At 41.1% G+C, this 26,395-nt stretch overlaps 2 protein-coding genes across 6 annotated transcripts in view; one reads left to right on the top strand and one right to left on the bottom strand.

The window, feature by feature from the left end:
• Positions 1 to 973: 973 nt before the first annotated feature.
• On the bottom strand, positions 974 to 26,323 carry RBM18 (RNA binding motif protein 18). The gene is made up of 6 exons (XM_055271217.2): positions 26,157 to 26,323; positions 22,866 to 22,994; positions 13,102 to 13,228; positions 8,496 to 8,582; positions 6,230 to 6,315; positions 974 to 3,000 (listed from the first exon to the last, which is right to left on the bottom strand). Exons 2-6 carry the CDS (start codon positions 22,976 to 22,978, stop codon positions 2,841 to 2,843), a joined length of 573 nt encoding a protein of 190 aa, XP_055127192.1. The 5' UTR covers positions 22,979 to 22,994; positions 26,157 to 26,323; the 3' UTR covers positions 974 to 2,840.
• The window catches only part of MRRF (mitochondrial ribosome recycling factor), a 64,466-nt gene continuing 64,257 nt past the window's right edge, over positions 26,187 to 26,395 (top strand). For 3 of the 5 annotated variants that reach the window (XM_063636024.1, XM_063636025.1, XM_063636026.1), the window contains exon 1: positions 26,306 to 26,380. Coding sequence is in view for 1 of the 5 variants with exons in the window: in XM_055271211.2 (XP_055127186.2) it covers positions 26,187 to 26,380 (194 nt within the window). In the remaining 4 variants the exon portion in view is untranslated. Of the gene's footprint in view, positions 26,381 to 26,395 lie in introns of all 5 variants that reach the window. The other 2 variants (XM_055271211.2, XM_055271215.2) reach the window with 2 other exon arrangements.

Below are 26,395 nucleotides of genomic sequence, written 5' to 3'. Positions count from 1 at the left end.
AATGATTACATACAGGAAATGTTTGACATTGAATTTATAAGGCAAGAATTACTCCTGTTCTTTTATGTAGTAGTATAAAAGAATCACAGATATATTTGTTGATTCAGAAACTGTGCATATCTTAATAAACAAGAGACAGAGCTGCAGAATACCTGTTTCATACAACTTGCGCAACTGATTTTTGACATGCTTTTTGTTTTTATTTGAGACGGTGTCTCACTCTGTCGCCCAGGCTGGAGTGCAGTGGCACAATCTCGGCTCACTGGAACCTCTACCTCCTGGGTTCAAGCGATTCTTGTGCCTCAGCTGACATGCTTTGAAAAATCTTTCCTAATGTGATACTCCTCCCCAGTACTAAGGTACCAATTACAGAAAATCAACTGGTTAGGATTACATTTTGCATTTGATAAAATAGGAATTGAGATGAAGAAAATAGTTCATACGTCTCTCCTCAATATTTCCTTCTTCACTCTTGTATATAAATCAAAATTGTAAGTGACATAATTTTAGCAAACCAAAATAATTAACCAGTAAACCAAAGAATAATTTCACTTAAAGTATAGACAACCTCCTAACAAAGAGTTGACCAAGTTAACACCTGAAATTTAAAAACCTTTCATCAGACTGCTTTCAGCATATTTAGGATACATACATTTATTCTTTTGAAATCTCTACTATGAGAGACTAAACATAGTACGATACTTGCAGAGATTTCCATTAACAACTTCTTTTCAAACAGTGACATTTGCCACGGAAACAGCTGGTCTCTCTTCTCACCTCTAACAACAGAGGTAGGCAGGCATAAAGGGTAAAGAGAGTTGCCTCTGAGTTTGACTCTCTAGCCAGAACCCTCTGCAGAGAAGGCACTTAGAAGCAGCACCCCACGTGGACATGTTTCCTGACTGGAAACAAGCCTGTCAGAGAACTGCAGTCTATGCCAGTAAGTGAACGAGAGAAGACAGAACCACACAGACACGGTCTTACATTTATTCACACAGAAGGATAAGAATCAGTACAAATAATAAACAGTGCTTTAAATACAAATAAATAGCTCTGGTTTCTAAAGGAAACAACTCTATATATAATTCGAAGGTTTTTCTAAGTTCCTATTAAAAATAGAAGACTATTTTGCATTATGTAAGTTCTACTCCACCATAATCCTTTGAAGACTTACGGATAAAATGGTGAATTCTATACTCCAAGAAGTCACCAGAAAAATGGGAGATAATGCTCCTACCTCTCTGAACTATCCCCCAAACAGGAGGAGAGTTACTTGCATCATAGACAGACACAGCTAATACATACAGAAAGTATTTGATGTCTAGAGATATTTAAAAAGATTAACCTTGGGAAAAGTAAAAAGAATTTCCTTGAACCAGTTCTATGAATTCTAAAACCTCCCTCTACTGAAGTTTTGATTCAAATGTCTTAAATTCATTTATACTCATGGGAAGATGTTAAGTTCCTATAATGAAAGCTTCCTCTTGCTAACAACGATAATGATAAACATTCTGTCATCACCAAGAATGGCACCTGGAGTAACGAAGTGATACATACCTGGTAAAGGAGCAAAGGTGCTGCCCAATTAAACAGTATGTCAAACTTGGCACCAAAATGACCAAAATGTGCTGAAGAAACACATCCCCAAATCTGTTGGTTGACTTATCTTTCTCTATTGTTATATTCAGGATGCTTAGAGTGACAAACATATCTAGAGGCAAGTATGTTCTCCAAGTGAAGAATCATTTCCAAGGCATGCAGTCCTTTAAAACTATCTACCACACAAAGTCATTACAGTCTTGGTGCCACAGTGGCGTCTGTTCCATTGACTTTCTGTGCCCACTGCATGTCCTCTCCTCGTCCTGCACAAGATAATGCAATCTCTTCCACTTAGACCGCTACACAATTATTAGAAAATTGTATGTTTGATAGTGACCAATATAGCAATGTTTAGGTTTTCAAAGAAATTTTGCTTTTTCTATTTAGACTGACCATGATATAATTCCAAACAGAACATTCTCATGCTACGAAAACAATCCCATGCAATAAATGTTATTTTAAAAGTCCCATGATAATAGCAACATTTGTTATTATAGAAGGCATGGTTATTTAGATTTGAAAAAAATCATTGCTATAGAATAAAAGTTCACTTTCCAAATAGAACTTGTGTTGTGGTATAAAATGTTAAATTTGATTCTAGTTTTGTCAACACGAACAATTTTAAGATATACACCATGTTTTCCTAGTTGGGATTTTGAAACAATAAGCATAATTCTTAAACAGATTACTACAACATTTGTTCAAAGAATCAGCTCCTTTTTGCCAAGAACTTTCTCTTTTTCAGTCCAGTTGGAGGGATTGCCATAGTAAATTCTGGAGCAACAGTTCTGAACATGATTTAAAATCTGTCTCTCACTTCCCTCCCTGCCTTTTACTTTTTCTTCATGTTGTAAAGACACATGAGCGTAGAAAACTGCTCAAATTTTTAATAAATGTTAATATATTTAGTTTCCTGATTTAAATAATATTTTGTGTATTTGCCTTTTGCTCTGGCACACTATAGAATGTTTCTGGAGTTACAAATCCAAACAAATCAGCCAATCAGAGCATCCCAGGGTTCAAATCACAATTTGGGATACAATCCTATTTATTCTGGACGATGCTCAATTCCATACATAGTTTAGCGAAGAAACATCCATAAGAACATCCAAAAACATTATGTTACCAAATGTTAACATGTGATTGTGCTCTGTTGAATAGTACCATTCACATCTTACAAAGGCAGACGATTTTAGGTGTGGAGACCAATTTGCTTTTGCTGCTACAGTAATTCCCAACCATCATCTTCGAGATTTCCATGCTGTTCTAGAATATGGAGTAGTCCTTTTTTTATCTGGTGGCTTAAAGTAGGAATAAACAGGCGCTGCTGGATACTCTGCATCAGGATTTTCTGCCATCATTTTCAGTTTTGCTTCAATGGCTTTTATCTTTGCAGTGACACTGGAAAAATAATAGCAGAGGATCAGAGTGGGCCTAGGTACATTCAGAAAATACTTGTATAGTTCATCTCCTTCAGCCTCTTGGGAATATTAGAGAAGCAACAAGATACTAAATTACAAACATTTAAACATTTTATATAAAAGCGAGAAATAACGAATTCTCTCATTCTAAGAAACAGATCAAGTCTGATCCATCTATTAAGTTTTGAACATAAGCCCGGACATTGTTAGGAGTACTTCATATATTTTTACATTTGATCCTCAGACGCAGACACTGTTCAGCACCTTAATGCTTGGCAGAGAGTAGGTACTAAAAATAATTCTTGCAGAATTGAAAACAACATTATAAGATAGGTTATATTCCTTATTTTGCAGATGATGTAACTGAGGCACAGAAAAGTTCATTTGCCCAATGTTACACAGCAAGTAAACGATAGAGCAGAGATTTGAATACAAACTGACTCAAAAGCCCAGGTTTCACCTGAATCACTGAATAAAAACGGAAAAAAACCATTCTGGAAATCCTATACAATCTCTTTTTACTGATGAATGCATGTTAATAAAAACTATCATTTACAAAGTGCTCACAATGAGCCAGGCACAGTGCATTTTACTTATACTGTGTTTTTTTTTTTTTAGACAGGGTCTTGTTCTGCCACCAAGGCTGTAGTACAGTGGTGCCATCATAGCTTACTAAAACCTTGAACTCCTGAGCTCAAGCAACCCTACTGCCTCAGCCTCCTGAGTAGGTAGGGCTACAGGAACACACCACCACATCCATCTGATTTTTTTTTTTTTTTTTTTTTTGTGATGGAGTCTCGCTCTGTCGTCAGGCTGGAGTGCAGTGGTACGATCTCAGCTCACTGCAACCTCGGCTCACTGCAACCTCCGCCTCCCGGGTTCAAGCAATTCTCCTGCCTCAGCCTCCCAAGTAGCTGGGATTACAGGTAGTGAGTGCCACCACGTCCAGCTAATTTTTGTACTTTTAGTAGAGACAGGGTTTCACCATTTTGGCCAGAATGGTCTCGATCTCTTGACCTCATGATCCGCCTGTGTCGACCTCCCAAAGTGCTGGGATTACAGGCGTGAGCTACCGCGCCCGGCTCCATCTGATTTTTTTAACTTTTTTTTGTAGAGATGGAGTCTCGCTATGTTATCCAGGCTGGTCTTGAACTCCTGGCTTCAAGTAATCCTCCTGCCTCAGCCTCCCTAAATGCTGGGATTACAGGCATGAGCCACTGCACTCGACCTACTTATAATGTTTTTAATCCTTGCAATGGCTCTACACAGTTTATCATGCATGCTTTATAGATACAGAAAAAAATGCAGAGGTAGCGATATGACCAGGGTTCACACAGTTAACAAACTGCAGTGAGGATTCAACTCATCACCAAAGCCCTCATTTTTTCTTCTCCATCAAGTTAAGAGCTGAATAGTCCTATATTATACAGGAAGGGAGAGGAGATCTTAGAGAAGTTGTGAGGAATTTGCTTTTGATTGAGATCATTGCTATCCCTGGATCAGAATGCAGAGCACTCAGGGAGTAGGTATTTTTTGGCCTATGGCTACCTTCATTTTCCATTCTTGACGCTGTTAATGGTCTATGGCCAGCGAGAGAAACTTGGAAGGAGTGTATACATGGCCTTTTGGACATCCTCGAAAGGTATACACGGGTAAGAAATTTAAAAACCAAGTTACAAGAAAAAGAACACTGATGTATTACCGAGATGCATTCTGGCCCCTCTTCCATTAATGGCACAGCTGGTCACTGATTTTGTGTAAGTCACAGGGAAGCAACCTTCTCTCATTAGGCATAGATGTTAACAGAGAGATGTAAGCTGAGGTCCTCTGGATAAAAAAATAGATGGAAAACCCTAGGCTATCTTGTAAACAAGTGGCATATACAAATCATAAGAAACTAAAGACATGTTCATTGTAACATGAAGACCATCAAGCATAAATGCAGTCATCTCTTTCCAACAGGAGTTAGTTAGATTTATGAAAACCTTCATGGAAATCAATCTGTGATCAAGGAGGTTCAAATCTTATGAGGAAAATAACACAGCGGATATATGCTCCCAGTGAATCTACAGAAGTCCCTTAATTCCCTAGAGCACGAAATAACAAAAAACATATTAAACTTACATGAGTAACTATAAAATGAATTTAAATTTACCAATTTACTATTCCTGAAAACATTTCAGGAACATCTTCCCTTGGGTTTAATGAGATGCTTGTAAATCTGTTTTGTTTGGTGCAGATAATATACAAGAAAGGCATTTATTCCCCCTGCTTGGTGCTCCACCCAAATAAGCATCACTTCCTGACTTTAGAATTGTTAGTTTCTGATCCTTACGTATCACTGATGCTCCTTCACGTATTTTCTTCCCGTACCCCAGAACAGGCTTTAGTCTTGCATTTATAGCCTGGGGCTTCTTTGAAGTAGTAACTACAAGACTGAATTTTGAAGTCTAATAGACCTGGCTTTGAATGCTGAGTGTTATTTGCCATCTGTGTGATCTCAGCCATAAGTAACTGACACACTGCACGTAAAGTGTTTAGCACAGTGCCTGCTTCAGAGTAAGCTCAATAAATCCTAGCTATTGTTATTGTTATTGCTAAAATGTCTCCTCAGGCTACAAGGCAAAACAAAACAAAACAAAAAACAAACAAACAAAAAACCCACCTTCTACTTCTGGTCAACCATCCACTTAACTTCCCCTTCCTCTACCCAACCCTTAGTTCTCCTCTTTTAAATTTCAAATAACTAACAATTTGTACAAACTAGAACCAAAACTGTTATGGCTGTTGCAATGGTACACAGAATCAAACATCTGCAAACTAAAATTTTGTATAAGGGAACTTAAGATTGGGGAAAAATTAGTATATAATGACAAATGCCAAAGAGACCCAAGGCCTTATTAAAATGCTTGCTTTTAGGGTAATGACTGATCTGTCTTCGTAATTTCAGTGCCAAGCACAAGGGTTGGTGTGTAGTAGCTACACCCAGTCTTTTTCGAGGGAATGATTCTGTAAATGGGGAGTATATGACCTTGGGTGGATGGAAGGAGAGGAAATGTATACATTCTGGAGACTAACTGAACATCTCTCTTGTCAAGTTAATAAATTCCAAGAGTCTGAAGACTCACTATTTTATGAAGGAAGACATGGAATAATGAAATGGCTGAAGCTCCTGAATTACTGTGTCTTTCTATAGTACATCATCTTACCTTAGGTTAGACTGAGTAGGCTCAGTGCTTGAGGATGGCTCTAGACTGATTGGAAGAATCTTATCATTCTTGTTATGATCATACCTCTGAAAATGAGAAAGAGAGAAATTACTTTACATGGGCAGAAACCAGCCCTTTACTGTAGTGCGTGGGTTCAGAAACTAATACCATCAGTATATCATCAGCTTACTTCTAGACAATCTTAGGACCACTTTACACTTAGAATTAATGAAAAACTTCACATGGTTTTGGCCTAAAAGCTGTAAGTTTAGAAAAAGAAGCTTCCATCCAGCCATCAGTTCCTCCTTATTTGGTAGGAAAAAAATGTCAACTTTCAATTTCTCAGATGGTACAAATACACAGGAGGGTGGCCTTCTTATATTCTTATTTTAACTGTCACATATCACCTTTTACAATATTTATTTTATTAAAAATACTTTAAACTGGCCAGGCGCGGTGGCTCACGCCTATAATCCCAGCACTTCGGGAGGCCGAGGTGGGCAGATTGCTTGAGCTCAGGAGTTTGAGACTAAGCTGGGCAACATGGCAAAAACCCTGTCTCCATTTAAAAAAAAAAAACACAACAAAAATTACCCGGGCATGCTGGCACATGCCTGTAGTCCCAACTACTTAGGAGGCTGAGGTAAGAGGATTGCTTGAGCCTGAGAGGCAGAGGTTGCAGTGAGCCAAGATCTTGCCAAAGCACTCCAGCCTGGGTGACAGAGCCAGACCCTATCTCAAAAAACAAAAAACCTTTAAATTTTGCAAAGTACCAACCAAGCATAATATTCAACTCTTAACAGGCCTGAGTGAAGAATAAAAGTTGTAACAGCTTTCAGGTGTTGATACAGAAAACATTCTACAGTAAAGTAGTAGTTTAATTTGATGCCAGATAATTACATACTTTTTTTTTCTTTTAAAATTTTATTAGAAAAAATAAAGACAGGGTCTCACTATGTTGCACAGGCTGGTCTTGAACTCCTGGGCTGAAGTGATCCTCCTGCCTCAGCCTCCCAAAGTGCTGGGATTACAGGCATGAGCCACCACGCCTACCCAGATAATTACATACTTCTTGTAAAAAGTAAATATAATATTGAAGAGCAATCAACAGCCTCTGGTCAAAAAAGATTTATAGGAGAAGAGAACCGTGAGGCACAGAGATTTTCAAATGAAAGACAGGAATGGAGGATGATTTCTCTTGCGTGCCTTTTCAATGAGATGCAGAACGAAAAAACGAGTTTGGTAAATGAGACTTGATTTTCCCTTGAGTAAAAAAGCGTTTGGTAATTCTCCTTGTTGTTTCTATTTTTAAGGCAATGTGTCCTAGAAATTGAGAAGGCTCTGTGATTACCTGAAATACTCAGAAGGATCTAAAGTATCTGAACTTAGTTTTTCAGCTTGCATTGAGCTTAAATGTCTGTTTAGTCTCTGTGACTCTTTACTGGGAAGTTTGTTGGGGAGTGTGGTAGAGAGCCTCTGATCAAAAACCATGCTTAGAGCTAAAGATTTCAGCTCCAACTCAAAACTGTCACAGATCTTTGTGCAGGCAGGTTTTTCAAGTCCCCACTGCAGAAGGAGGCAGATCAACTCTTGGGAACGCTCCAGTCAACACACTTTACCACCTCTGTGCCAGCTGGAACAGAATGCCATTTGTTTTGTTTTTTTAAATGGCTGAAGCTTTTCTAGTGCATTCTCCCAAGAGACTAATTACAGAATGAAGAGGGCAGCCTGCTACTTCTCAGGACTTAGACACAATACAGGCACTGCAAAGTCCCATGAACCCACACCCTAGTAACTGCCAAGATTTCTGGAGTAAGGAGATGCCAGTGCTTTAAGCACTCATAGAAACTACCCATTTCTCAAGCATTTAGAATAAACAAATTCAAACTATCCACAGAGTCAGAGGCCGGGAAGAGTCTAATAATGCCTACAGCAACTGATTTTAAAAATAAATATATATTTTTTTCCCCCAAAGAACCCTCCACCCAAAGAAATGACAGAGGTCTGAGAGTACATATTAGCCACATGAGAAAATCAAAACCAGGATCTGTGGGCATGTGGAGAGAAATAACCAAGGAACTTAATCCCTCCTGAGATGTTTTCAAAAGAAAAATCTGGCAACACACATTGTAGATACAAGTAGGAGACTGAAGTATGGCTGTTTCAGGCGTGAAGAGACTGGGACATAAACGGGTAAGTGGACAACCATCTTTCAGAAGGCTTGTTTAGGATGAGGCTTGATGTCTTTCTAGCCTCTCAGACATACCTTGACTTGAGCATGTGCCCATCTCACCACCAGCTTCTTGGACAGGGCCAGCTTGCCATTGAGACACTGGATGGCTTGTTCTGCTTCCTGTCCAGGAAAGGGACAAATGTTAGTTAAAAACTGAAGTGCTTAACTAGCTATATGTATTCTCACAGGGCCTCACTAGCTTTGATGGCTGAGTTTCTAATAAATTGTTTTTGGTAAATAACTGGCAAGGGTTTACAATTTTACAAGGCAGAATTTTAAAAAGGGCATTTTTTTTTTTTTTTTTTTTTGAGACGGAGTCTTGCTCTGTCACCAGGCTCTGGAGTGCAGTGGTGCAATACTGGCTCACTGCAATCTCCGCCTCCCAGGTTCAAGCGATTCCCCTGCCTCAGCCTCCCGAGTGGCTGGGACTACAGGCATGAACCACCACGCCTGGCTAATTTTTTTGTATTTTTCAGTAGAGACGGGGTTTCGCCATGTTGGCCAGGACTGTCTCAATCTCCCGACTTAATGATACGCCCCTCTCGGCTTCCCAAAGCGCTGGGATTACAGGCGTAAGCTACTGCACCCGGCTAAGGGCGTGATTTTTTAAAGTCAGTCGGACAAAAATTCAAATCCTGGTCTGTCATTTGCTGGCAGTACGGTATTTGGCAGGTCACTTAAGTGTCTCTAGCTTTGTCAACTGTAAAATATAGATAAATAATGTATAATTTTTAATAGATAATATGGATACTTATTCCTCAGTGGTTGTTGTGAGGACTCAAAGAATGTAAAGCATGAAGTATATGATATGCACTTAACATATGTTAGTAATAGTGCTGTTCCTATTAGGTGATAGCCATATATGCACTTCTGTTAGGTAGGGTAGCACCTCCTATGTCGAGAAACTGTACTCCCCGCAAGGGCCCTGGAAACATATCCTGGACTAGGGCATACTCCCTGGATTCATAGTGAGGAGTAATTGCTTTAAAGGGCATGGGAGTCAAGGAAACTAGGCCGGAAAAAGCAGGAGTGAGTCAAAGAGACCGTTAGCAAGGTATCTGTGTGAGTCAATCTATGCACCTGGTTTTCAGAACCGAAAGTTCCTTGACCCTTTCCCCATCAGAGAGAGGAGTAATACGGTTGAAAGGAATTCCTGAAGCTGGCTAAACAGTTACTCTAGGTCATTCCCAGGAAACCTGGCTGTACTTTCCATCCTGCCAAACCTTCTTTGCCCCATTTGCATCCATGAGGCATTCAGCCAAGTGTAACCCATGTTTAGTGAGGGTGAAGAAGCCCTTAAGGAACAAAGGAGGAATAGGATGTCCCAGGGAGCAGGGAGAGGCTATAGAAGCCAGTAGGCATTCCAGTCTGGTTTTACTGGTGATTCTCTTGTTCCTCCAGAACCTACCAGTATGACATTTAACAAATATTTACTGAGTTCTCACTGTGTAGTAGGCATTGGATATTCACTAATCATCCTTGCCCCACTACAGCACACAAAGCTAGAGTGACAGGTAAGAAACATTTTATCTTTTAAGCTTCATTTGGTGAATGAGAACTCATAGAGCACTCTATTAGTTCCAAAGTAGGAGCAGTAATAAGTTGCCAGCAGGGGCATCTTATTTTTAAATTTTTTTAAAAATAATTTTCTACCGGTATACATTATTTCAAAGTTCATATATTTAAAAATATTATGAAATGCCTACTATGTTTTTTTATACTTTGATCTATTCTCCCAACTTCCCATAAGGTAAGAAGGATATGTATTTTTAATCCCCATTCTTAGATGGAAAATTGAGGCCAAAAGAGGTTAGGAGACTTGCTCAAAGTTAATAAATAAAAGAGCCAGAAATATAAACTAGGCTTTGTACTCTAATCCAGTGTTTTTATTTTTTTATTTTTATTTTTATTTTTTTTGAGACGGAGTCTCGCTCTGTCACCCAGGCTGGAGTGCAGTGGCGCGATCTCGGCTCGCTGCAAGCTCCGCCTCCTGGGTTCACGCCATTCTCCTGCCTCAGCCTCTCTGAGTAGCTGGGACTACAGGCGCCCGCCACCACGCCCGGCTAATTTTTGGTATTTTTAGAAGAGACGGGGTTTCACCGTGGTCTTGATCTCCTGACCTCGTGATCCGCCCGCCTCGGCCTCCCAAAGTGCTGGGATTACAAGCGTGAGCCACCGCGTCCGGCCTAATCCAGTGTTTTTAAACCAACATCTGTGCCCAACATGATCACTGATTTTAGTTGTCTGCAACAATTCCTAGGCCGGGCATGGTGGCTCACGCCTGTAATTTCAGCATTTTGGGAGGCCGAAGCAGGCAGGTTGCTTGAGCCCAGGAGTTTGATCAGCCTGACAACATGGCGAACCCCCGCCTCTACAAAAAAATACAAAAATTAGCTGGGGTAGTGGTGTGTGCCTGTGGTCCCAGCTACTTGGGAGGCTGAGGTGGGAGGACTGTTTGAATCCAGGAAGTTGAGGCTGCACTAAGCTGTGATTGTGCCACTATACTCCAGCCTGGATGACAAAGAGAGACCCTGTCTCAAAAAAAAAAAAAAAAAGAATTCTCACCACACTTCATTTTATCATTAAGAAAGAATAGAATATTTAAAAATGCTGACCAGGTGTGGTGGCTCACACCTGGAATCCCAGCACTCTGGGAGGCAGAGAAGGGCAGTTGGCTTGAGCCCAGGAGTTTGAGGCCAGCCTGGGCAACATGGTGAAACACCGTCTCTACAAAACATGCAAAAATTAGCCAGGCATGTGCCTGTGGTCCCAGCTACTGCAGAGGCTGAGGTGGGAGGATCACTTGAACCCAGAGGTCAAGGGTGCAGTGGGTCATGATTGTGTTACTGCACTCCAGCCTGGGTAACAGAGCAAGACCTCATTTCAAAAAAAAAAAAAAAAAAAAAGTGCTAATTCTATAGTGCATTATTTCACTTCCCTCAAAATACCTGAACAATCAGAATAACAATGTATTACTTATTGGCTATCATATTTACAAAAATTAGAGGAAATAAAAAATACCCAGCACTGGCAAGGACAAATGACACTACCATACAATCTCAGAACATACTGATATATCATTTCTTGAAGACAATCTGGCAGTTTTATTAAGAAAAACTATGCATGGACTTTGATGATGCCATTCCATCTCCACAAATGTGGCAAATATACATAATTAGAGCTGTAAAAATACTCACTCTTGTGATATTTATACTAGTGAATCAACCCAAATACCAGCAAAACAACCCAAATAGCTAACAATTGGGGACTAGTCATATATGATATATTCACATTATGTAGTCATCAAAAATGATTAGTTTTAAATGCTGTCTAAGTCACATACAATAAAATGCCCAAATCTCAAACACAGATCAATGATTTTACCCTCCTCCACACACGTACAAACACCAGTGAAACCACAATATCAAGATACAGAATGTTACCTCGATGTGATTAAATGGTAGAAAAGTTTTAGTATACTTTGAATGATAAACATGATAATATGATTCTATTTGTGTGTTACAACACTGTGTAATGTGTGTTTATGTGTGTGTGAATGTGAAGAAACAAAAAAAGACTGGAAAGATACATGACTAAATGTTAATAGTGATTATTTCTGGGTATTAGGCCAAGTGATTTACATTTTCTTTCTCAGTTATTATATTTTCATCTATAATATTCACATATTAATTTTAGAATAAGAAAAACACTCATACAAATTATTATTATTATTATGAGATGGAGTCTTGCTTTGTCACCCAGACTGGATGGAGTATAGTGGTGTGATCAGAGCTTGCCGCAGCCTTGAGCTCCTGGGCTCAAGTGATCCTCTTGCCTCAGCCTCCCAAGTAGCTAGGACTATAGGTGCACCATCGCACATAATTAAAAAAATTTTTTTTAGAGACAGGGTCTCACTATGTTGCCCAGGCTGGTCTCAAACAATCTCCCCATCTCGGCCCTCTGGGTAGTTGTGATTACAGGTGTGAGCCAGGCCTAAATTATTAATATAATGTTAACTATGCAATGTTCTTACATATGATGAATAAATTTATAAGTACTATGCGGCATCTCTACATTTAGTAACAATCAAATTCAATTTCTTTATCAATGCACTTCCACTTCAAGGACTAAATGTTAATACAAGGAGATCCATGTATATATCATGGTTGAAGGTGAATGCTCTATTCTACATACATTAAAATTTATATGCATTTGTTCTGAGACCTTGAGAAGAAATAATAAAAGAGTCTTTGTGGGAGTCTCATCACAGGTAGGTTTCTGTACCACAGGGCAAAATTACTGAAAGAAAAGAAGGCTTTGTCAGTTGGCCAGCCAGTAAAGCAACAAACAAAAGAGAATAGGGAGAGGGATGTACATGTGCCCAATGTGGGCATCCCAATGCATTTGGTCAAAAATGCAGGTCAGTCAGTTGCCTTAAACCTTGGCCAAGGGAGAGTGAATTGTGAAAGTCACTAATTCATTACTGAGGATCTCTTTTAGGACTCAGTGTAAGGCATACAGATGAATCAGACATGGCTCCTGCCTACAGGGAACTGCTATTCTAGTAGGCAAGAGACATGCACAAATAATTATGACAGAGCTTGATAAATACTATAAAATGGGGAGAAAGCTTAATTACCTGCTTAGTTTCAAAGTTAACAAAACAGTAGCCTCGAGGCTGTCCCTCCAAAGCACCTGACTTGTGGAAGAGGAAGTCAAACTGCTTTACCTTGCCAAACTTCTGGAGGAGCTTGAGGAGGTGGTATCTGTGGAGAAAGAAGAGTCCATGAGTATGCTCTGGGAATTCTGTTGGCCACTCAGTCTGAAGTGTGAGATAAAAGCAGGAGATAATTTACCCCAGGGATGAAATCTCTCGCCCCAGCCCCCTGCCTTCCTCTAAACTGCTATGTTAGTTTATTTGGCAAACAGAGTTGTTTGCCTCTATTTGGTATGGGAACTAGAATTGTCATGGCTATGCATCTGTCCAACACAAAAATACCAAACAAAAAAACCACACCTGACAAACAGCTGTCTGGCCTACAAGCACTATTTGTTTTTCTTTTGGAGAAAAGCTCAAAAATGGTGTTGATTTATTTATTTTTAATTCCTTGGCAATGAAATGGCATTTGTGAATAACTATAACTCCATCAGAAACACACACCCATCCTCCAAAAGACAAAGCCTATCCTATCTCAAAAATAAACAAAGTAACAAACATATATGCATTCATGCAAACAAACAAACAAAAAAACAGTCCTGGAAGATCTTCCTATTAGATTTTGTAGTTAATTCTTAGACCCAAATTGTACTTGTGAGAAACTCTGCCATTAATCAAACCACAGCTAGTGATACTTCCATAGCACTTGAGAGTTTCAATGACTGATGTGACTGAACATTAGGACAATGTGGAACAACTATGTGACTGAGGCCGGTTTCACAAAGGGCAGGAGAACCTGGCCAGTCCTATAAATCATCCAGCTATGGGTAACTAACCAACCTCAGTTGCCTTCAAACAGTCTATACTCTAGGGTACGGTCAAGTAAAGAATACAGATGGTCAAGGGAGAAATTTATTTCTGGCAGGATGTTCACTCCAAGCTATTGCTTACCACTCTGCCCCTCATCCTCTATTAAATTCCTTACTCCAAAACTTACTTGGTTTCTATAGAGCTTTTAAGTTATTCAAACAGATGTGGCCTTAACAGGTTGCTGTGGCTAATCTCAATTCCGACTTCCTGTCATCTGATGTGGGGGTGAGACAAACCAACAGCTCTCCCGTTTCCTTTCCCTTTGGCCTTCCTCCTGGCATCCTCCGTGCTATTCAAATGGAGTCAAGGCTTTCTCTAAACAATGCTGTCCCTGTGATACTAAAAAGGTATCGGCCCACATGCTAAATCTGTTATTACTGGGAATTCTACCCCACAGGGAGTCAGTAAAGTTGTCGTTATAGCCACATTTATATTCACATTGTTTTCTAAGAGAAACTCATCAAAATTTTATTCTTGAGCAAGCATCTCCTTTGGGAGGCAGAAAGATATGAAATGGACCATACACTATACTAAATTTGATACTAATGCACATCAACAAGCAAGTCCATTATCCTGGATCGAGTGTTTGACACAGTGGAACAAGAAAGACATAATACAGGTTTAGTACTGGGACAAATGCAAGGATCCCAAGGCATACTGTGGATGTTAATCTGGTCTATTTTGAAAGGTAAAACCACCATGATCCCCTACTTTCTAACTTCCCAACTCCCATCAGGACACCTCAACCACTAAAGAGAATGTGACTTCAGGGGAAAGGAAGACACCTTAAGTGCAAATGTGTGGTTTTACTTGACTTTTTGAATAGGCTTACAGCAAGGGTGAGTCTCTCACACAAAAAGATGGGTGAGAAGAGTCTCCCCCAGGGTCTTTAATTCACAGCTGTATCTTCAAATTACTAAATCCATTCAAAGCTTAACACCGTGCCAGTTGCCACAGAGTGGGGAGTCAAACCTAAACAAACAAACAAACAAACAAACAAACAAAAAGCTAGGCCAGGCACAGTGGCTCATGCCTGTATCAGGCCTGAGATTTTGGGAGGCTGAGGTGGGTGCACTGCCTGAGGTCAGGACTTAGAGACCAGCCTGGCTAACATGGTGAAACTCTGTCTCTACTAAAAATACAAAAAAATTAGCCAGGCGTGGTGGCGCACGCCTGTAGTCCCAGCTACTCAGGAGGCTGAGGCAAGAGAATCACTTGAATCCGGGAGGCAGAAGGTACAGTGAGCCGAGATCGCACCATTGCACTCCAGCCTGGGAGACAGAGCAAGACTCCGTCTCAAAACAACAACAACAAAAAACACAAAAAAACCAATCTAAGGCTACTGTGGGCTGGTCATCTTTTCATTAGCTCCATTCTGCTTAGAAGCAGGAGGTAACACGATTGGCATTTCCTAAGAAATGAATTTTAATTTACTCAGAAAAAAAAACAAAGAAAAAACAACAAAAAAAACACACCGGCAAAAGATTACTCTTTGTAAAGCTAACAAACACATTCTGTCCAAGAAGTGTGACCTTAAGATTCCAGGAACATCTGCTTAGATCTGTGTCTTTCAACTTCTCCAGGATTTCTTTTCTTGTTTGATAATTTCTTAAAATTATCGGAACACCAAAACAAAAGGAATGAAATGTTTACTATTTTGCTTCCTGGTAATGGGGACTGCAGGCTCTGATAGTGAAAAAAGCCTGAAGGATCTTGCTTTCACATCTGCAAGCACTTTTATCTGCTGCTGAAGTGCGGGAGAGCACACTACTCAGCAGAGGCTTGCTTCACTTAATGAAATGTGCGCCCTGCAGCCTTCAGGAGCTGGAAAATTAGCACACCAGCCCCACACATATATCTGCAACTTAATCAGTGTTTTCTGTAATTGGTCTTTAAGACAGCTTTTCTGCCTAATGGCACAGAAATAATTAATCCATACAAATGTTAAAATAGATACCTACAATGTGTCTAGAGCCAAGCAGGCGTATGGGCTATGCAGATGAATAAAACTGGGTTCCTGCCTTCAAGAACCTCACATTCTAGTTAAGACAGAGAGAGATGTAATCAAACAATTACAAAACAATGTGATGCTTGTACACAGAGGGATGAATACGAGCACACAGAATGAAGACCAATGGTGCAGGGAAGGCGGTGGTTAAGGAGAGCTTTGTGAAAGGAGTGGTATCTGACTGGGTTGTGTCAGTGTGAGTGAGTACTAAAGACAAAGGTGAAAAAGGGTCTGATCCATTGGAGTAGAGTGGGGGTAGCCAGTAAGATGGGGCTGAAAGGTAGGCAGAGGACAGGTTGTGAAGGATGTCGTGGGCTGAGGGAATTTTAATTTCAGGTTGTAGGCAATTGGAAGCCCATGAAATGACATTTAAGATTATTTTTGATGCACAATTTGTTGTAGAGAAAGTTTTCTTTATAAATGGATATAGAAATTACTATGAGATGGGTCTTTATGTTTTATGATAAGTACATTATTAAACGGTCTTATTGTGTTTCCAATTTAAGTAACCAAACAGTGAAGGCTGTTTCATGTAAACCAAGACATAAAAAGAAGTATGGACAATGAGGAGACATAAGGAATGGGCTGAGAGAGCAACCTGTTTCTTCGGGGGTGAACATACTGTTCTCGCATGCTCATGCATTTATTTTCCCTTGCATTACAGCTTACCTAGTTTATCCCTGAAAGTCTGTGTCAGAAGGACATTTCCACCTGGATGGCTCTCCACTGCTTTTAAGTTTGCTTAACATACCCCAAACTGAATTCCTCCCTGCCACAAACTGATGATCCTTCTAGCTATCCCTCTGGTCGGGGGAACATGATCTTTTTATATTCCTCAGGCAAGAAACCTCAGGATCACCTCAACCTTCCACTCCATTTCAATCACTTTCCTCATCTCTCAGACTCACTCATCAGTCTCCAAGTTCACTGTCTCTATCTAGGTGATAACTGATGGCAAGAGTGGTTCATGGCGATCTCTCTTAGCTAATCTTCACCTTCAGTTTCTGCCCTTCATCCTACATATCGATGTAAAAATTTCTCTTCTAACACATCATTGTATAGCCTGGGCAATATGGTGAGACCTTGTCTCTACAAAAAAATTAGCTGAGTGTGGTGGCACACGCCTGTACCCCCAGCTACTCAGGAGGCTGAGGTGGGAGGATTGCCTGAGCTTGGGAGGCTGAGGTGGGAGGATTGCCTGAGGCTGGGAAGTGGAGGTTGCAGTGAGCTGAGATTGAGCCACTGCACCCCAGCCTGGGCAACAGAGTGAGACTCTGTCTCAAAAAGAAAACAACAACAACAACAAAAACCAAACCCACATCACTTTCATTATGTCAGTCTCCTGCTAAACACTCACAATGAGTCTCTTTTTCATGAAATTCAGGCTTGTCTGAAGGAATTTTAAAGACTCTGTCTTAACCTGAGAGTATTCTATCTATGCAGCCACTATTTTCATTCCCATCCAGTATTCAAACTTTGCTTAAGTCAGAAAGATCTTCCTGATTTTCTACTTAACACATAACAATCTTTCTTATTAGTACTTATAGGCCTTTATTTATGATTTTCGCTCCACTCAGATTCCTCCTCCTATTAGCGTTTCTATGAGCTTTGTTCTCTTTCATACTTCTATATGCATAATACAGTGGCTACAAATTTGGCATTTTACACAGCACATCTAATACTTGAAAGTCGGTATTATCCCTTTTAGGAAGGAAACCACAGTGTAGAAAATAGATAATGTCTGAGGTCATTAAGTTTTTCAGCTTCTTTGTGGATGGCACTAATAATGATATTCAGAGGTATTGCTTATGCTTACAGTTCGATTGGGTCTCACAACAATGAAAAAGAAAACCTTACATTTTAAGATCTAAAATAGGATACTTTTGGTTGTGACTGTTCAAAAATTAGAATATTTGTGCAAAAAAACACTAAATTAGGTGGTGGAAATTATCATTAACTACTTCAGTATACTGAGCCAACTCACTTCACTCTTCATTTCCTATATAATAGGGAAAATAATATCTGTTCCACTTACCTCACAAAGTTTTAAGGGGTTATGCAAGAGAGACTCATACAGTATTAGAGCTAGAAGTAATGCTCAGATCATTTAGTTGAACATTCTCATTCTGTAGGTAAGAAATTATTACATATAATATAGTTGACAGGAATCAGAATATAGTAGAAAGAACATAAGTTTGGAATCTGCTACCTCCATAAACAAGAATGCATCATCACTCCCTCAAATCCTAATCTCCAAGATGTATTTAGTCATATAAATATTTCTGGCATCTAACGTAGCCCTAAAATGGTATTTTTTTGTTTTGTTTTGTTTTGTTTTTGTTGAGACAGAGTCTTGCTCTGTCGCCCAGGCTGGAGTGCAGTGGTGCGATCTCGACTCACTGCAAGCTCCGCCTCCTGGGTTCACGCCATTCTCCTGCCTCAGCCTCCCGAGTAGCTGGGACTACAGGCACCCACCACCACGCCCAGCTAATTTTTTGTATTTCTTTTTTAGTTGAGACACGGTTTCACTGTGTTAGCCAGGATGGTCTCGATCTCCTGACCTCGTGATCCGCCCGCCTCTGCCTCTGCGATTACAGGCGTTGAGCCCCACCGTGCCCAGCCAATGGTCAGTATTACAACCACAGAGTGAACATAAACAAACAAGAAGAGTAATATTAGAGTGTTAGACAGTCAGAAACGCATATTCTGTTGGGAGGAGACTGATAGACATCCTAGTGTAACTTGAGCAGGACTCAGATTAATAATCAACAGGTACACACACATAGAATGACCAGAAATAATCACAGAAAAAACTAAAAAACTGGGTGGAAAAGTGGTTATTTAAAAAAATTGTCATTGTTTTACATATTCATTCATGACAGTAAGTTTATGTCTTCTAACAAGAGGTAAAAGAATATTTGAATGGGAGAGGTATTCAAATCAGTTTATAAAAGAGATCAGGTGGAGAGTAGGGACACATATAGGAAAGAGAGAGGTAAGAAGGGTCTGTTGAATGGGGAAATGGTAGGAACTAGCAGCAATTTGTGGATAGAAGGTAGGTTTAAACAGGAAAGCTGGAGGATGCTTTGCAAATTTCTTTTCTTTTTTTTTTTTTTTTTGAGATGGAGTCTCGCTCTGTCGCCCAGGCTGGAGTGCAGTGGCGCAATCTCGGCTCACTGCAAGCTCCACCTCCCGGGTTCACGCCATTCTCCTGCCTCAGCCTCTCCGAGTAGCTGGGACTACAGGCGCCCGCCACAACGCCCGGCTAATTTTTTGTATTTTTAGTAGAGACGGGGTTTCACCGTGGTCTCGATCTCCTGACCTCGTGATCCGCCCGCCTTGGCCTCCCAAAGTGCTGGGATTACAAGCGTGAGCCACCGTGCCCAGCCTGCTCTGCAAATTTCTGTTAAGAGTCATTAGAAGTTTAGAGATTTGGATTCAAGCAATACTTTTTGAGATTGCAATACAAGACAGGTACCATATATTCACATAAGTTACATTATGTAATCCTTCAGTGTTTGGGAATTACTGCATTTTATAGTTCATCCAGGCTCACCATTACATGCTTTCAGAGGAACAAGATCCAGAAGTTTTTGTATTTCAAAAACATGGAAGGAAATCATCTATTTCTACAAGATAAGATTTACTTTACTAAAATGTCAGGTTCCTTTGCTGTAATTAAGTAAATTAAATGAGGTAATATTAACATTTCATGTTAACCATAAGCTATGATTGGTAGTTCTTTCTTTCTTTTTTTTTTTTTTTGAGACAGAGTCTTACTCTGTTGCCAAGGCTGGAGTATGGTGGTGTGATCTCGGCTCACTGCAACCTCTGCCTCCAGGGTTCAAGTGATTCTCCTGCCTCAGCCTCCTGAGTAGTTAGGACTACAGGCACCCACCACCACAACTGGATAATTTTTGTATTTTTAGTAGAAATGGGGTTTCACCACACTGGCTAGGATGGTCTCTATTTCCTGACCTTGTGATTCACCCGCCTCGGCCTCCCAAAGTGCTGGGATTACAGGTGTGAACCACCGTGCTCAGTAGTGGTTATATCTTTAAGCATACATTTATTACAATTTAGTAAACCAGTCTGTTTGACAGATAAAATGTTTTAAGGTAAAGAATCCATAGGATGGCCAGGCATAGTGGCTCACGCCTGTAATCCCAACACTTTGGGAGGCTAAGACAGGAGGACTGCTTGAGCCCAGGAGTTTGAGAACAGCCTAGGAAACATACTGAGACCCCTGTCTCTACAAAACAAAAACAAAAAAACGACAAACTAGCCAGGCATGGTGGCGAGCACCTGTAGTCCCAGCTACCCAGGAGTTCCAGGCTGCCATGAGCTATGATTGTGCCACTGTACTCAAGCCTGGGTGACAGAGCTGTCAAAAAAAAAAAGAAGAAAAAAGAATCTATAGAAAAAAATAATAAAAATGGTCTTTGGTGATAAGAAGTGGAGAAGCCAGCCACAGGGAAAGCCCAGCACTTCTAGCCAGCATGCTCTGATCTACAGTTTATTACTTGATGTCTACCTCTGGCCTGATGTAAAAAGAGCAGAGGTATCAGTGGGAAAGTTCTGATTCAATGTTCCTGCCAATGTTCTAATTGAAAAAAACATCCACACACTCCAACTTATGACATAAACTGAGGTGGCAAATGCCCATTTGAACCTTCCCGTCAAGCAGCAGGACACAATTAGAACAAAAGTCTCATTACAGAGAAGTGCAGCCAACAAAACCAACATTGTTTCCACACTTTAGATTTCCAGTTAGACAGGCAGAGGTGGGAATGGAAACCACTATGAGCATCCCCTCATAGCCTGGGTTTTGGATGATGGAAAAAATTTCTTTAATGAAAAGACATTAATTGAGAGGTGGACAGATTCATATACTCACCCTCAAAAGCCATGAACCCATAAAAGAGAATCGAAATAAATGCAATCCACTCTAGGGTCCCTGTGACCAAGGTAACATAATATGTGGGCAACACATCTTAAATACCGTCATAATTTCTAAGGGAACTAAATATATTTACATTTGGCTGATATGAGCTTGAGCAGGTTTAAGGAACTTTTTGTTATAATCCTGATTTATAAGTTTATATCCTTTTCTTCTCTTTCCTAATCTTAACTCTCATATATACCTTGTCTCATCTCACACTCAAAGAAGCAGGTTTCCTCATCTCCTCCCTTCACCTTTTTTTTTTTTTTGACACAGGGTCTCCCTCTGTCGCCCAGGCTGGAGTGCAGTGGCACAATCTCCGTGCACTGCAACCTCCGCCTCCCAGGTTCAAGTGATTCTCATGCCTCAGCCTCCCAAGTAGCTGGGACTACAGGCATGCACCACCATGCCCGGCTAATTTTTTCATTTTTAGTAGAGACGGGGTTTCACCATGTTGGCCAGGCTGGTCTCAAACTCCTGACCTCAAGTGATTTGCCTGCCTCATCCTCCCAAAGTGCTGGAATTATAGGCGTGAGCCACTGTGCCCAGCCTCCCCTTGTCTTTAACACTATTCCAAAGGGAGTAACTTCTAGGACTGACGATATGCTCAAAACTTGCTTTCTGCCTGGCACGGTGGCTTAAGTCTATAATCCTAGCACTTTGGGAGGCCAAGGTGGGTGGATCATTTGAGGTAAGGAGTTCGAGATCAGGCTGGTCAACATGGCAAAACCCCATTTCTACTAAAAACACAAAAATCAGCCGGCATGGTGGCGCATGCCTGTAGTCCCAGCTACTCGGGAGGCTGAGGCATGAGAATCGCTTAAGCCCAGGAGGTGGAGGTTGCAGTGAGCCAAGATTGTGCAACTGCACTCCAGCCTGGGCAACAGAGCAAGACTGTCTTAAAAAAAAAAAAAGGAAACAAACAAAACAACTGGCTTTCAGCATTGACCTCATACAGGCCAATCCACTCATTCTACTATGCCACCAACCACCACCCTCCCCCTATTAAACAACTGGCAGAAGGGAAAACCTCTCAATTTTCTCAGCTAAGAAATTCCTTTTCATCTCAATGCCTGTGATGTAAAAGAGCAGGGAGTCAGGGCAATTCAATCAATTTCGTGAACTCAAGCAAGGTACTTCTGTCTTTCGGGACTTGGTTTCCTCTATGTAGGATAAAAAAGGTGGGTCCCATCAGAGGTTGTCAAGTGTGCTCTATGGAGCCCTAGAAGTTCTACAGAGCCTAAACAGGGATGGCCAAAGTAAGGGTAGTAGTTGACAAAAGATTTTGGCTCCATCTCTTCTCCCTTTTAGTCAAAGCAACTCTGAGCTCTTATTTTATATACAGCTCTGATTATTACTTTTACTTTAAGACAAGGTTCTTCAGATTTAAGAAGTCTGAAAACTGCTTAGCATGGCACTTGGCACTCAAATCATTTAATGAATGAATGAAAACCAAAGGGACATGATTTCTAAGGTTCCTTACAACTCTGACCTTCTATAGTTCTATGGCTGCTTAACATGAATCACAGTCAAGTGGTCTCCTCTGCCTGTTGGCCAAGGTACCGAGACTTCTGCTTGTTCCTTCATTCTGGGTACAAATGTATTCCCAAGGCTGATTCTAGAGAATAATTCCCTAGAGCTACTAGGTACAAGGATTCAAATAGTTGGAAATGGGAGAACGTCTTTGGCAGATAGGAAAAAACAGATATATGGATTAAAGGATACCCAAGTCCGTGTCCTTGCAGTAGGAGAGTCCAAATGTAAAAAACGTGACAAGATAACAAGCTAACATCGTTATCTCTTCGAAGATATGATGTAAGTAAAAGGGTCAAAGTATATCCCACACCCCTTGAAAATTCTTCTTGACATTATCACGACAAAACATCCCAATATTGTAGGTAAAGAACTAAGGTAATTTAGACTTACTCGGTAATTTTGGGGTCCAGGTTGCCAATCCATAATCGGTGTCCTTCCTGCAGAGAGCCCTCTGAAAGGATGGATGCATTCTCCAGGGGAAGAGTTTTGGTTTCTGCTTCCATCAATGTCTATGAAATACTAAAGGAAATGTGAACATTCAGGCAGGAGGGGAGTAACAATGTGTGAACACAAGACTTCAAATTCAACTCAACAAACATTTATTCAAGGAGGGCATGCCCTCTGGGCAGTCCTTCAAAGGCCTCAGTGATTCCACAACCAGGCCCCCAGAACCAGTTCCCTTGGGACAACTGCTCTGGCAGCCAGAGCACACAAGCTGCCATTTAAGGTGAAAGGGGCGTGGTTCTGTGTGGAGAAACTAAAGTTTTCCTCCTCTGAAGCCAGAGGCTGACTGGGCAGGAGGCCAAAGTCTCTATTACTACATGATACTTCAGTTCAACAACTGTCACCCAAAATAAGCCTTGGAAACCACCAGGAAGAGTCTTAATGGCATTAAAAGCGATGGATAGGGAAGAGCAGCACTCCATCCCTTTTCCTCATGGAAGAGGCAATATAGCAAAGAGAAGAGGCAATATAAGAAATCTGTGCGTAGACAGAACTGGGTTTGAAAGCAGGCTGTGTGACTTGATGAATTACCTGAACTTTCTAGGCCTCAGTTTCCTCATTATCTAGAGAGATAATAGTGCTTATTTTATAGAGTTGTTGTGAAGATTAAAGACAGTAGAAAATCACTAAGTACTGTATCTAACAACAGTAAGTAATCAATAAATACTAGCTATTATCATGCTTACTCTTTTGGGACAGACCAGGAAGAAGAGACTAATTTCCTCCTTAGTTATTCAAGTTCCACCATTTGCTAGCTGTGTAGCCCTGTAACAGCTGTTGGCCTCAGTTCCCTCATCTGTAAAATGGGGATAATGCCTCATGAAATTACGGTGCATTCACTGAGTTAATACACCTAAAGCATTTAGAACCATGCATGGCACCTAGGAAGCATTCAATTAATGTTAGCTCAAATTATTACTAGTCTTAGTTCCTGAAATGTCTCATCTCACAGCCAAGGAGAAAAGAGGATTATGATGGAGAGAGCAGTAGAAAGAGCAGAAACCTTGGTGTCAGAAGACATTGTTTCAAATTGTGGCATTTCTTTCTTTCTTTTTTTTTTTTTTTGAGACAGACTCTCGCTCTGTTGCCCAGACTCATGGGTGGTGGCACGATCTCGGCTCACTACAACTTCCACTTCCCGGGTTCAAGCGATTCTCATGCCTCAGCCTCCTGAGTAGCTGGGATTACTTAATGGCGCATGCCATTAAGCCTGGCTAATTTTTGTATTTTCTTGTAGAGGCAGGGTTTCACCATGTTGGCCAGGCTGGTCTCCAACTCCTGACCCCAAGTGATCCATCCACGTTGGCCTCTCAAAGTGCTGGGATTACAGGTGTGAGCCACCATGCCCAGCACGAATTGTGGCATTTCCACTGGAAGTTACTTCTCTCTGAGCTTCAGTTTCCCCACCTTTAATACGTTTTGCCCTGTTTATAACTTAAGGCTTCCAGGACCAAAAATGAGACAACAGATGTAAAATAAAGCTTTAGGGGCTGGGAAGACAGCAGGCTGTGTCAGAGTTCAGAAGTCCCTGCTAGAGAACACATATCCTATACCCAGAAGTACCTCAGAGGTCAGCACTACAGGAACCATGGAGTCAGTCACAACTGCCATTACCTCTTATTCATCTCGGCACACCCTGTAAAGTCTAGCACAGCTGTCCCTCGGTAATTGTTTATTGAATACCCTGCACATGAGAGTATTTTTCTTCCTTTCCCATTCACATCTTTAATCTGTTCAGCAATGTAAGTCTAGCAACTAGGAACTGTTAAACTCTGGGCTATGTACTGAAATAGAGAAATGAAAAAGCCACAGCTCTTGTTCTTACCTCCTGGGAGAAAAGTGAAACAGACATAAATTTAATCCCAGGGGAGACACATTTTGTCTTCCCTCTGCTTTCCTTTCCCCCTACTTTTTAAACAAATCATTCATTCAGAAAATAAATTCACTGTTTCTATTATCTAGGACTTATCTAGTTACTGGAGCCAGAGCAGTGAACAAGCAAGGTCCCTATCCTCCGGATGCTTGTATTTGGAAGAGGAGCAGGACAAAACAAAAGCAAAATAAATAAAGAAGATATAATTAGTGATACATGCCACAAACACAATTAAGCAGGGTGATGTGACAGGAACTGGACGACTTGAGATTGAGTGGAGGGAAGGCCTCTCTAAAGGAGATGACATTTGAGACTTGAATGATAGGACATTCTGATTTTCTCATGTCTAAAATCAGCAATAATACCAATAGCTATTAATACTTATTACCACAAAAAGGTACCATGTTTTACTGGTAAGAGTGCAGGATATGCGGGTCTGGATTCAAATCCTGGCTTTTGCACCTAGTAACTGTGCCTTTAGCAAGTCACATGACCTTTCTTTAAGCATCCTCCCAATACAAAAGCTTTCCTAAACAGAGTCCCTTGTTATTCTATATCATAGCCACTTTTCCACCTTTTTCCTCCTACATAATGCTAATTCAATGTATTATTTAATGTTTCCTCTTCTATTTCCTTCACTAGAACGTAAGCTCCCACAGGACAGGACCTTACCAATCTTGATCACGGTTCTATTTCTAGCACTTAAGTACACTGCCTGGCTCACGGTTGGTGTTTAATATTTCCTAAGTGAAGCAAGCCGCTTCTCCACTCGGAGCCTTAGTTTCTTTTTCCTTCCTAGAATGGGTACAATTATTTGTCTCACGAGGTCGTTGTGAGTCTTAAATAAGACAATTTTGGGGACACCTCAGAATATGGCTTTTTGAGGAAAGGTAAAGGGTAATAAAAGATCAAGACGGCACGGGACTATCAAAATGCTTTGTGTTTGCAATACCAACAATCCTTTAGACTACCAGAGTTCACAAAACGCGGTTACATTTATCTTTCCAGCTGAGCTGCAACAACTCTGGAAGCCAGAAATAGTCATCTGGGGAAAGTGCAATCCAGAGAAGAGGAGACACCTGATCCTAAAAGCAAGCGGTGGGTCATGCCTGGAACCCTGGCTTCCCGATTTCTGGCTGCGAATTCCTACAGGCGAGGGGTTATTACTCGGATTGTTATTTCCGGGCCAGCGACAGGACAATCCGGGGCGGGGCCTGAGATGCAATCCTGCGAGGGCGGCCTCCTGTAAGACCTCTTAGCGGGCCCAGCGCTGAGGTCCAGGGACATGTCGCGGCCGAACTCACCTCGTGGCCTCGGCGTGGTGCTCTCAGCTCATGCCCGGAAACCAGGTCCCGACGCCGCGGTCAGACGGACCTCTAGACGCGTCCGCCTCAATGCCGCCAGCTACCAGGCCGCCCGTGACGCGTTACGCCTGCGCCGCCTCCTCGCCTCGTGACGTCACGACGTCCGCGCAGCTGGGGTCGCCGCCGTCGCACGAGTCTTTCCTTAGTAACCTGGGCGATAGCTGGTGAGTGTCCTTGAC

This window comes from Symphalangus syndactylus, chromosome 3, assembly GCF_028878055.3.
Source record: "Symphalangus syndactylus isolate Jambi chromosome 3, NHGRI_mSymSyn1-v2.1_pri, whole genome shotgun sequence".
NCBI classification, from domain to species: domain Eukaryota; kingdom Metazoa; phylum Chordata; class Mammalia; order Primates; family Hylobatidae; genus Symphalangus; species Symphalangus syndactylus.
Note: the sequence above shows the minus strand (reverse complement) of the source record. Positions and strands in the feature narration are given on the sequence as shown.

What these genes read in the sequence shown, in the direction of transcription:
- RBM18 (XM_055271217.2), bottom strand. Translation starts at nt 22,978, where the DNA reads ATGGAAGCAGAAACCAAAACTCTTCCCCTGGAGAATGCATCCATCCTT. An exon ending in GGGCACATGCTCAAGTCAAG is followed by an intron (nt 6,316 to 8,495) that starts GTATGTCTGAGA and finishes TCTCATTTTCAG; the next exon opens with AGGTATGATCATAACAAGAA. An exon ending in CCTACTCAGTCTAACCTAAG is followed by an intron (nt 3,001 to 6,229) that starts GTAAGATGATGT and finishes TTATTTTTCCAG; the next exon opens with TGTCACTGCAAAGATAAAAG.